Source organism: Athalia rosae, chromosome 4 (assembly GCF_917208135.1).
Source record: "Athalia rosae chromosome 4, iyAthRosa1.1, whole genome shotgun sequence".
NCBI lineage: Eukaryota > Metazoa > Arthropoda > Insecta > Hymenoptera > Athaliidae > Athalia > Athalia rosae.
This window is the reverse complement of record NC_064029.1, coordinates 17330496-17343311: the sequence shown is the minus strand read 5'-3', so window position 1 is coordinate 17343311 and position 12816 is coordinate 17330496. Positions and strand designations below refer to the sequence as shown.

General features: G+C 38.2%; 2 protein-coding genes across 2 annotated transcripts in view; one reads left to right on the top strand and one right to left on the bottom strand.

Annotated features, from left to right (window-relative positions):
• The window catches only part of LOC105693815 (neural cell adhesion molecule 2), a 56443-nt gene that overhangs the window by 21490 nt on the left and 22137 nt on the right, over positions 1-12816 (top strand). The gene's annotated exons all lie outside the window — the stretch shown is intronic.
• LOC105688749 (guanine nucleotide-binding protein subunit gamma-e) lies at positions 1402-12065 on the bottom strand. Its single transcript, XM_012405274.3, has 3 exons — positions 11727-12065; positions 9565-9728; positions 1402-2855 (listed from the first exon to the last, which is right to left on the bottom strand). Exons 2-3 carry the CDS (start codon positions 9675-9677, stop codon positions 2750-2752), a joined length of 219 nt encoding a protein of 72 aa, XP_012260697.1. The 5' UTR covers positions 9678-9728; positions 11727-12065; the 3' UTR covers positions 1402-2749.

Sequence of the window (12816 nt, the reverse complement as noted above, 5' to 3'; positions counted from 1 at the left end):
ACGGTCACGACGGTGGTCACTCTTTCTTCATTGCATGCGAAAAACACTTAGTTTTGAAAATCCAAATTTTCCGCCGACGTAAAAAACCGTCGGGTCCTTTCATGGACGATTTTTTTTTTTTTTTTAGTCTTTTGGCACGGATATTACCTCGGATATAATTGCCCCCCTCAGATTTACTCTACTTTCAAACCGAACATTATTTACTGCGGTCAAGTAACACGAATTCAAGAATCTTGCGCAACCACGAATTTACCATCGATCATTCGTTCAATGAATTCATAACCAGTCATCGACGCGATGTCAAATTTTTGTGTCATGTAAAATTCAAAGTTTACAAAATTTTTTTTGATTAAACGCGTTTTTTTTCAGGACGACACGTTTCCTCCTTTAGATATATAAGATTTGGTTTCTTCGCCTCTGTACAATGAACACAGCCGCGTATGAAAGCTCATCAGTTTTTTGCAAAAAGATCGGTGAGCAATCGAGTGCTAAGTGAATCATTTTTTACACAACTCGTAGGTCATCCCAGTAGGCATAAGTCACTACCGTACGAATGAATAATCATTGTAGATCGTTCAGCAACCTCAAACTGACCCAAGTAATTGAAATAAGTTTTTTTTTTTTGCGTTCGGTTTTTTTTCAATCTAATTTTCAAAGAATTATGCAAATGTGTGGCCGATGATACAAAAGATCTATGGACTCTATTCCTCGTCATGCAATAGAGAGGTATTTATGCGGATCGCCGCACGCAAGTTCCTGTTACCCCACTCGCATTGGAATAGCTCTTAATTTTTTCTTCTCGTCCTTTCGTTACCTTTTTTCATTTTTATCCATTTCCTCATCGGGTCCTCCGACAGCTTGAGGCAACAGCGTCCTCCGATCTAAAATATCGATTGATTTCTGAAAGGAAAATTCGAATCCGGCGATGAGCTTGTCTAACAAAATACTGGTTTTTTAATAAAAACTGGATAAGTTCATCGATCCTTCCAGCAGAATTCACCAGATGCTCGTACGTACCTCGCGATGAAAGGCAGGCAGCATCTGGAGCTGAGAATTGTGTAATAATTGCGTAAGTAATAATCACACGATATTATATAATTGATAATCGGGATAATCGCGGTGATAAATCGACGCAGAAGAGTAATTTACGGAATTCGTCAATTTTTCTCTCGAAAAATGATCAACGATCACGCAAGCTGATTAAATCCGTTTCGTATTTTATCGTCGTTGTGATACACATGACATGATCTTTATAAGCTGTTAATTATTTGATTAATCTTCACATTTTATTTTTGTATAATATGTGTAATAAACTGGATTACATATTACTAGTTACTTGACGATGTCGATTTACTAACTTAACCAAAATTTTTTTATTGTTACCAGTTTCGTTTTCAACAACAGCTAATGGAACGTACGTTGAATGTATATATATCTATTTCATCTTTATTCGTAAAGAATTTTATCGTGGCGCAACTAAACCTTCGTTTTATTGGCCCTTTGAAACTTTATTTTAACTTTTTCAACTTCTCTATCCGACTAATTTATGTCAACTCTATTTAATTATACTATGCATCTGCAATTTATCACAGTCATAGTTGCTGTTGACTAGATGGGCCCCTGCGATCAGAGCTTAAAAATCGCTTTGTTAAACTGGACCGAAAGTTACAGTACAATGAATAGGGCGTCTTCTTTACGCTGAGTAATGAACGAATTTCGTTTTTATAATTTTTTTGGATTTGGATAAACACCGCCGAGGGCGGCATTGGTCGTTGATACGACATTGGAAAACGTGATTTTCTTTCTTTCTTTTTTTCTCAAACTTACAAAAGTATCTCTACGAGGTTTAATTTTCTTTCCAATAAAATTAAGGTCTCCAATTATTTTTTGTCAAATTTTCTTTTTCTTCTTTTATTAGAGACATGATGCATTTATTTCAATCGGGCGAAAGCACTTCGATTCATGGAAAGTATATCCGTAGATTCCGAACTGAATGAACTTTTCCTGTACTTTTTTAATAAGATTGACATTGATTTTTGGCGCACGAACGATATCTGGATCCGTGACGATTTTCTCGTCCATGCTCACCAATTCGAGATAATTGAATGAATAATTTGAGGTAAGAATCGTTAGGTATTCGTACATAACATGTATAATTGAGACTGGCGATTAGCCGTTTAATGATTTATGATATTCTAAAAGTCCTAAAACATTGATAAAAAATATGCTCGGTAAAAGAGATGTGTTGTTTTTTTTTTTTATTTTATTAATTTTTATTTTTTTTTTTGGTTTTTCTCTTTAATTCGATCGAGTAATTTATTTCAAGACATGATTATCATTATTTTAATATGAAATTGTTTAGATATAATGTAAATCACGTAAATTACATATAGGTATAATGATGATACGTGGGATGATGACACACGACGCCACTCCGTGTGACAAATTGTCGACGTTTATGATCATTCAAACGCTTTATTTTCATTAATTTTTTATAGAACGAAGTCGTGCCATGTATCAACCTTTTTTTTCATGATCCTATCATCGTTATAGTATTATAGAATAATAAGTTATGGATTTTGTGTGAATTTTTATTTTCCTTCCTCTCGTGTCAATGATCTCCTTTTTCATCTCGTTTTTTTTTTTTCTTTTTTGGTTTTAATGATTTTCTTTTGATCTCGTGGTTTCGTTTTGTTTGTTTGTTTTTTTTTCTTTCTTCTTTGGAATTCAGAACGGCTCACATCGACGTTTACATGATCACACACTTTCCTTTCTCGGCCCATGGATTGTTCTTTTTATCAGGTGCGTGAATCAGGGGATCATTTTTCTCGGTTTCCTCGACGTATTCGCGCATCCTGTAAAAACAGAAAAGAACATTTTTTTCAAAAATAATTCAGCGATAATAAGTCTCTACATATTTGTGACAAATCAAAGGATCAAAACGGAATTCGGCTGATCTCGAACGCTCGAACGGAGGAAAGGTAGCAAAAATCAAACGTGGTGATGAGATTCGGAGCACGCATGAAATCTCCTTGTAACTATCCTGTATCGATACGCACGTTGCGCAGTTCCACGGCTGTATATTCACACATTTTGTACGGACAGCAAAATCCGGATGTTCTGAGTTTTTATTCGAAGACTTTTTTTTTCCTTTTTATTTTATTTTTTTTTTTTAGAATAGAAAAATTTATTCAAGGTATTACCGAATTCGAACGTGCACGTACGGTACATGTGTTATACATGTGTTTAACCTTGTGAGTCATAGAATATAATGTACTGGCTTGAGAGCTGCAGCATTTTACAGGTCATGATATAGTACACTGTCCTTGTGAAACTTGTCTCCCTCAGTCCTTTCACACCCGAGGGCCAACACACTTGGCAAGTTCTCATTTCCACGTTTCTTCACATTGTCAACAACAACGTAAAGTATAGCTTAGCTGTGGTTTAAATTATCCGCAATTACGAAATTATGGGTACGCGAACGAACTAACGCCGTATAAACCCCCCCCGTGTGATATGGTAAAGTGTGTCCGATGCTTTTAGATCTGCACTTCGTCGCAACACTCGATTGATCGAAAAATTGAGAAAAAAACACGACTACCATAAAATATAATATGGACGTATCTTCCAACTCGCAGGATTTACAAGTTCGTTAGCGAAGATTGGGATTCTCGATCTAACAAACTTTGCCTACATTGCGTAACGGAATGAGATTTCTGGTCACAAACCGTGAAAATATTCAAAATTAATATACGATGTTGCAATCGACGGTGATTAAGGCACTCAAATATGCGAAGAACCTGCATGCCAGTCGTGGATCAAGTGGATTCATATATAACTGCACGAGTAAATTAATATCAAAGTTAAACGACTGACCGGTGCAGCATAAACTTCCGCCATGATGAACTTTATAAAGTTTACCAGGGAGACATAGAGACCGTTTTCGAGGCTCTAGGCATTTGTGGAAACAGTGAAATGCTACCTAGTTAACGTCTACCCGATGTGGATCTAACGGGTGTTCGAAAATTACTTGTCAAATTAATTTGTCGAATAATTTTGAACGCCTTTTTAGAGGCCTGAAAACGTCCGATTGTCCCTCCTCGCAATTTCCATCAGAGTTTCGGATCTGGGCTGCTTTGCGACGTTCGAACGAGAGGGAATTTCTCGCTTAGCAAAATGGCATCGTTAGGTAAAGAGCCGGGAGCTTCTCGAACGAACTTCTGCGTCTGCAGCGTACTATTTCAACGGGGTTATCTGATTCGAAAGAAGTTATGTCGGGTTATTGGTGGATCTCTTTCACGTGTACATGTACGTATACATTTACGTTCGTTACTCTCACTGGAGTAAAATTGTGCCGGTGATCACGTCCCTATAAGAAACATAAAGACATGCGCCTCCTTTCTCTTTATAAACAGCCGCGGTGGTAGCTGATCCTAGATTGGTTGCACGTCCCGAGAGAAAAGTCAATATTAGCTGAAGCTGGCCCGTACGCTTTATCGCGTAATGTACCGTCGCATATGAACTCGTACGGAATTCATGGGGAATAAATGTACGTAGAGAGCGACGTACATACGTGGGTGAACAAAATTTGCATCCACGGCATGGATATACTTTTTTGGGGTTGAGTTTTGGCTGAAAAAATCGCCCTCCCGAACGTGACCATCGAAAGTAAAATTTGATCGCGTGATTATCTGATTAGTTTTACAAGGTATTTTTATTTAAAATTAATTTCTCGGAGGTTGACACGTGAATGTGTTTCACAAGGCGATTCGATTAACATTACCGCAAATCCTGCGACACGCGATGCCGACATTTTGAATTATTCTACTCTCCCGTGTGTCGATGGTCTTTGTACTCCGTAAAACCACGTGCTATCGTACAGCTTTCTATAAAGGTTTGCAAAAATGTCGAATCGCGTAGAAGTTTTGCCTTAAGCGATAACCGATTGTCGTTGGAGATCGGACTATCCCGTATAGATTAAGCGGACACTTGTCACGCCGGAGCGTTTGATCGTTCGCCTCATTAACCGAAGATGATTAGGGAAGATAAATTATCCTCGCTTCGCCAATCGATAGACCTGAAAGACTTGGAGATTATTTTTATATACATACAGCTGAACACTGTTCGAAAATTTGATGATTGGTTTTTTTTCTGTATAGGATTAGTGCAGATTCTGTGCCGTCGAAAAAAATTGTGTCGGTACCTCGGATACTGATGATGCAGAATTTCTGTGCTGCGTGAGTCACGTTGTAGATGAGGCATTGCCCGTAGAAGTTTCAATAATTGCCTATACTTACATGCTCGATTGAAACGGAACAAGGTTGTTTTCTTTTTTTATAATAGGATTGGATGAAAATACGATAGTATATCCTATTCTACACTCAAAATTGGGGCCGGAATCCGACGTTTCAATTTTTTGAGGGCTTTTAGGGTTTAGGGAAAGCCACATTGATCCACCTATAAAATTTATCGAGTTATCGCCAATTTTTCACTTTTCCAAGCAGAAAAATTGAGATATCTCGATGGGAAAAAATCATAGCTGAATTTAGCCAACGGATTCGTGTTCCTAAGGTCAAAATATATGAGAAAAGTGCCCTACGATCGATTTTTAAAATACTTCATTTTTGGCCCAAAAATCGAAAAAATCCAAAGGGGTACCCCTTGGAATTTTGTCGATTTTCGACCAAAAAAAAATATTTCATTTTATATGCTATTCTAATGTATTTTGAGCTCAGGAATCTGAATCTGAAAGTAAAATTAATCTATTTATCAAATTGATCGAGTTATCGCCGATTTTTCGCTTTTTGGAGCAGAAAAATTGAGATATCTCAATGGGAAAAATTCGTAGCTCAATTTGAGTAACGGATTCGTGTTCCTGAGGTCAAAATACATAAGAAAAGTGTCATACAACCGATTTTAAAAATACTTCATTTTGGGCTCAAAAATCGAAAAAATCCAAAGGGGTACCCCTTGGAGTTTTTTCAATTTTAGGGTAAAAAATCAACATTTTTTTCTCTCGGATTTCCCATGCTATTCTTATGTATTTCGATCTCAGGAATCCGGATCTGAAGGCCAAATTGATCTATCTATAAAATTGATCAAGTTATCACCAATTTTCCACTTTATGGAGCAGAAAAATTGAGATATCTCTGTGGGAAAAATTCGTAGATCGATAAAAGAAAACTCTTGAGATGCGTGTGAATTATAATGATGTGAAATCGGAGAAAAAATTACGGGTCAAAAATTTGATCGACGAATGAAATGAAATGCGGCGCGCGTGCAATGCTGGCAATTACTAAACTGAAAATATCTGTCCTCCTTTTCTGTGATTTTATACTTTCTTACTTTCACTGATATCAAAAGCGTACGCCGATTTTTTTAGAGTACAACCAAGATCCTTTTTTAGAATTTCTCAAGAGTTTCAAACCGTTCCAAGAGCAGGCATGTAAGATTAAACTTCCGGTCCCTCGAGCACGGTGAAAGATACGAAGTGAAAATTTGTCCCGCGAGTTTCCGGATGTTACGAAAAAATTTCCCGCTCCATGCTAGTGCGTAACGCAATTCGATCTGTTCGATTTTTGATTTCACGCTACGCCATCTTAATCATTCACATCCTATCTCGTTTGTTTCCCGTTGTCGCGATCCTCCACGACGTTGGCAACGAAATGGCACAATTAATTTCGTCACAGTTTGTATACAATACACGAAGTGCTATCAGTCAATCTCTATGGATAACTTTGCATTGTAAAATATTTCGTAAAAGATTCCTGTTGAGGTTCGAACGTGGGATTTTCGTATCCCGATCCCGAGGTGAAGAAATTTTTGTTGAAACGAGATAACTTTATAACGTTATTTATAACTGATACACGTATTGTTGGATAAAAGTTTGCCTCGATGAATCTGGAGATTGTAGACAAATAGTTTTCAAATTAACCATGATGCGGCTGATAACCGAAGCACCGTTGCCAGAAGACATAGATAATTTTAATTCACAATCGCGAATAAATTAATTAATTATAAATTGCAAAAGCCAAGAGAGAACGGTCGGATGGAGTTTGATTATATACAAAAGACCATCAAACCGCATCCACGTACGGTGTATAAAATAATAACGACTGGAATTAAAAAATGCAAATTATACCGTGTAAACAAGAAATAATCTCCAACAATTTGGATTTTTTTTTTTTTTTTTTTTTTCTATCCTCATTTCGAAATATTACTTCCGTCGCGAAATTTATTTTCATAAATCGGTCATTTCGTTATCTCAAGTTTAACATTTCTCCGAAATGTCTGAGTGTTATTTTCAGATCTCAGGTTGCAATAAACGAAATGAGATTGAAAAAAGCTGCGTTGTAAAATCACCGGCACTAATTCAAGTTGATTTACAGCTCGCGGCGCTTCAAACTATGCAGTCCGATCAATAAATACTCGGAGAGTTTACAACCCTTCGCATCTATTCAAATCCACTTGACTTCCTGACATATTTTAACACCTGGCCACCGTCAGTCGACATTATCCGTATACTTTCTGGAAGCCCGAATTAACAAGGTGTCCTGTAAAAAAATAATCGAAGCTGTCGACGTTTCGGAAAGCTGAAATTTATCCGGTCCGTTAATGGGAGAGAGACTACCGAAATGATGCGAGAAATAATATTCACATCGGTCCAAACATTACGAGAAATCGAGTATCTCGGTTAATAATGTGTGTATATATACCTACTGTATATGCAGTTTATGGTAAAAATATGCAAATATCGAAATAAAACAGCAAGTGCAGTGAACTGCTTCTGTGGCCTATGCGGCGCATGAACTGCGCAAGGGCGATGCCCTCGGTCTGATGCATTAAACACGACCTGCAGAAAGTGCAAAAAGAATTTGAATTTTCTCCTTTTCACAATAACTTTCCGGCACCATCGGATCATGGGCTGATCGCGAAACGGGTCGTTCGAATTTGAAATATGGTTAGGGGGTCAGTTTCGCGCTGGATGTAAAAAACTAGGAGACCGAATCCTCGAGGACCAGCGATTCCAATTTCGAATTTCGCTTTCGTTAATTCGATTGGCTTCTCGGTGGAAATTTTGGAAAAATTCATTAATAGCTTTCGACGGGTGTGTCAGCGGTGGCTACGTAATTTATGACAGTTGTCCAACGACCGATTTATACTGGAAAAAGCAACGAAAAGAGACAAAATAAAATTTTGGGAAAAAATCGAGAAATGGGAGAAGAGGAGGTTAATGGGGATACAACGTCGCTTCGTAATTAGAAACTGGTCCCACTTTGTAACGTGTCATGTATTTGCTGTTTTCGTACGGTATAAACTGTGAATCGAGAAATGAAAAGTGTGTGGGCACATGTCCGTTGGAGTATACGTGTATAAACAAAATTTGGAAATGTTTGTTGTTCGTAATTAATTCTTATGAGCCAGTCTAAACATTCCATCACGATGCCGCGAGGATTTTTCGTTTTTTCTTCTCTACCCCGCAACCGAGCAGCTGTTTATTGATGACTTTTCTTCCTCCCCGCTTTTTCCGCGTTCGAAATCAGATGAGAAAAATGTGCGCCTCCGCTCCTTTCGCTCAACGTTATATTGACTCGCTCCGAAATTAAAGTACCTACGCATAAATATTTGGACTCCCTGCACCGGCCCGACGACGTACGGCGTTAGGAGATGTGAGATTGAAATCGAAGCTCAGAAAAATTGAGCGACCGAAATTTCGGAGCACGTGAAATGACGGATGGCGTGTCGGAAAACTTATCCAAATTTGAGAGAGGACGGAGAAATTCGTGGGATATATTTTTTGACTCACAAAACCGTGATGTCGTCGGAGAGATTTAATCGCGCTCGTGATTATATTTGACATAGCGCGTGAATCGAGTCGCTACCGCATAACAAAAATATGTATTCTCAAACTGTTATTACGACTCATAGAATATTTTTCCTCCGCTCCAAGACTATGCGTATAATAACCGTGCATTTATAAACCAAAAGAGAAATCACAACGCCCTAGGAAAAAGTAGCATAAATTTCTCTCTTTGCGCAGCGCATAATCAAGGTTGCGAGTCGGGCAATTAATATAATAAAACATACATTTGTCGAGTAAAAAGATGCATTTTATTGTTCGTCACTTTTGGAGTTCCGGTTTCGGTCATTGTTTCCAGTAATCTTAGTTTTGTTTCAAATTTCACACTCGACGCGACTTTTTTCGAATAATGAGATCACTGTCGTCTTTGCCCTCTTCACTGGTTACGCGTAGGATTTCATCAGCCGAATGTGCTCGCCAAAATTCGGACCACTTGATAAGATTTTCGCAAATTTGAAGGGTGACGGTGTGCAAAAAAATTACAACTTCAGCGGAGATCACACGCCTGAGAGAAAATTATATCGATCGCATATGGTGTAACTTTTTCGAGCGTGAACTCGCCGCGTGAAAATGAAACGAAAATCCTCCGTTCCCGTATTCGTTGAGGGGATATTTTTGGCGAACGATGCTAGAACGGGTGACGAGGTGAATTTGCCGTGTCGATATTTTTTCTTTTAAAAATTTAATTTGAATGAAAAACTTACGCTGCGATACTCTTGGAGAGCGGCCATCGCTCCATTGTCGCTTGATATTTCATGTTTTCGATCTGTTTCTTCAATGCGTCCTTATCCATAGTGGCTAGTATACTGGGATCCATGGTAACAACCGCACCCCCGTAGGCAGCAAATTCAACCGGCGCGTGCGCCTCCTACGAAATCAATATTCTTAATATTATCTACGTACATTACGTGCAGAGGTCCAGAAATTTAGGAAAATACGAATTTTCAATGTTGGACGTATACAAATCCTGCCAATCAAAGTAACGTAATGACGTCAGCTCATCGTTAGCATAAAATTTACAGCCTCGGCTGAAAATACGGCTGAACGAAAAACCACCCCAAAATGTCTCAGTTGTAATTTTTATTTGGCAAAAAATTATCTACTTATTAATTCTATCCAGCTAATTGATTCCTTATACTATTTTACGAAATCTGGTCTTGCAATCATTTGAAGATATATCAATATCACAGAACAGAAAGAATTCACGAAAAATATTTTTTGGTCCAGCTAGAAACGTACTTGTAAAGTCTCGTGGAGAACAATCGATGAAGGAATTTGAAATGTAAAAAAATCGTTTTTTAGCGAAAATTAATCGAGCCCACGGATTAAGCTCGCGTGGGTGATGTTGGAAAGAGAACGAAAAGAACATCGAGAAAATAAAATGCAAACTTTGTCGACTGACTACGATCCGGCTGGGTGTTTTTCGAAAAAAAAAAATTGTGTGATTTATCCATTCCGTAAATAGAATGGAATGGCGAGGGTTTGGTTCCCGAGGGTAAGAAGAGTACTTTTAAGTAATTGGAATTGAAGAGAGAAATTCTTGAACGCAGCGTTGCTTGAATCGATCATCATCGAATGTGGTGAGAATTTTCTCGTCTTTAGCTGAAAGACACATGCGACGTTCGTTCAATTATTTGATAAATGTTCTCAAAGTTTGAAAAATAAAAATTCGTTTCATCAAAAACTAGCTACTCTATTCGTTCACTCGACCGACTTGAAATTTTCGTCACCTGGAATTGAAAGTAACTTGGGAAAATTGTCGCACATCACGGCACTGAAAGGTTGTACAATTATACCAGCGAATTTGACATTTTACGCAACTGGTTCACAGCTATACGTATAACGTGATAAAGGCGTCGCAATATCAATTACTTTTGGCAGTCTTCGTAACGTTCTTTTGTACGAAGCCCGATATGAAACAGCGTGATTTTATCCTGGTCGTATTAGGCTGTTTTTCACTCTGAGAATACATGATATTCCGCACAACTTCACCCCAAATTTTACCCCAAAAACTTCATTTTTGGAATTTCACTCTCGAGATAAAGAAGAAAAATTAAAAAGTGTGCGCGGAGGGTGCACTTTTTTCGAGACACTTCGTAACCTTCTCGGAAAATTTGGAAAACGTGATCGAGAAATAAAATCTCCGTTTCGTTTCGGCTGTACCTTTGATCCGTTCGGACGTTGCACACCAGAGAATTCCTAATATTCGCGATATCATCATATCGGTATTCCGGTTGCGGTTAGACCTCAAATATAATTAACAACCCCGTCGTGCCCGCTTTGCCCTAGGGCTTAGGATCGGTGGTCATGAAATAAACCCTGTTTGAACTAATGCTGCCTACCTCCCGATTATGGGGAGTTTCCATTTCGGGGGGAATTTAATCAAAATTAACTCGGACGCGTTTCAGCCCGGTTCTTTTTTTTTCAACTAGCTTCAATTTTCTCAGTCATCGAACGTCGCGTAGGAAAAAGATCTAATAGCAGACGACTCGTGTGTATTTATAGGATTTGTAAGAACTGCCACTTGCGGCATATCAATATTTGTGAAAAACTTATAACACGTACCTACAAGTATGCGAAAAGTTCACAAGCTATATAGGTAACGTAGAGTACAAATTCTTACTTTTTTCTTATCTCCCGATACTCTGGAATCAAAATTGTTTTTTTTTAACACGTTTCACGACACCCGCAACTTTTTGCCGAATTTCTCTGCATGAGAACTCGTCTAAAAAATCGGAGTCTCACTTGCATCGACTGTTTTCAGTTTCTCGTCATTGTCAGAAGATGATTTTCACCGCGGTACTTTTCTTTTGAAAATAACGAAGAAGAATGTTGGAAAGTTTGGATACCTTTTACGATTACTCACCCTTGTAAAGAGGTCGGTTACTCGTGTAAATCGTGAGAATATTATTGATTGATTTCTCTCTTTTTTGATTTTTTTTCTTTTATCGTAGTTCGTCGAAAACGGTTATCGGTATCGTCTTCTAGTCCTTTATATTGCGATTGTCTGTTGTACCCACACTCGCGGAGGCGAGAACTATAAGCGAAATTTTCAGCGAATGTATACGACGACCGCTGCAAAACGGTAGGGAATTTCTTCAATCGTTTATTAATTTATTTAGGGTGGAACAAACGGGGAATAATTTTTTGACAAGAAGTTTAAATCGCGGCTACTACAGTAGTTACCTTGTCAAGTATTGAAGAAGTTCTGACCCGATGCAACGCTTGGCGTGCTTCTTCAACGATCGATAAATGTAAGCCGTACAAGTTTACAAAATCCGATAGTATAGGTAGTGCGAAGGTAAATGTAGGATTTCAATTATCGTCAAGTAAACATAATAATAACGCGAAATTCCTATAAAACAAATAACGCTAAAAACATCTACTCGCAACGCGACCTCGTTGGTCGCTTGTCGTTGTCTAGAATTCTAGATCATTCAGACGTCCAGCACCAGTGAGCAGATAATTGTAGTGCAAAAGTAACTTCAATTTCGGTATATCTGCTCATTTCGTCTTCGGTCATCCCCACTTAAAAATTCCGGCTGAAAGAAATCGCAAAATTTTTGAGAAAATCTTGACGAGAAACCAACGCAGACCTTTCCGAAAAATACTTTGACGGTTAATTATTGAGAATGCTAGCCGAAGAATCAATTCACTTGCAATTATCTTTGTAATCGCAGCATCGAGTAAGAGGGGTGTCGATGAATATTTCAAAGATCATATTCCACGTTTTCTGCAAGGCGATTTGAAAATCGATTCCAAATACGTATAATGCACGGGGATTCTCGGAGGCTGCGCGTTTGTGAAAGGCGTCCATTTGTTCATCGCTTTTATCGGAATCGTGCAAGACTAGAATTTGCATAAACACGAATCGGAAGATCGTACTTCGATTTTTGATTGAAGTAAGTCAATTACCGTGCCGCAATTCCGTCTGTACGGACTGCGAATTATAATAT

Bases quoted from the DNA above. Each gene is read 5' to 3' on its own strand.
- LOC105688749 (XM_012405274.3), bottom strand. From the start codon at position 9,677: ATGGATCCCAGTATACTAGCCACTATGGATAAGGACGCATTGAAGAAA. The intron at 2,856-9,564 runs GTAAGTTTTTCA...CTGTTTTTACAG, and splicing joins CTCTCCAAGAGTATCGCAGC to GATGCGCGAATACGTCGAGG.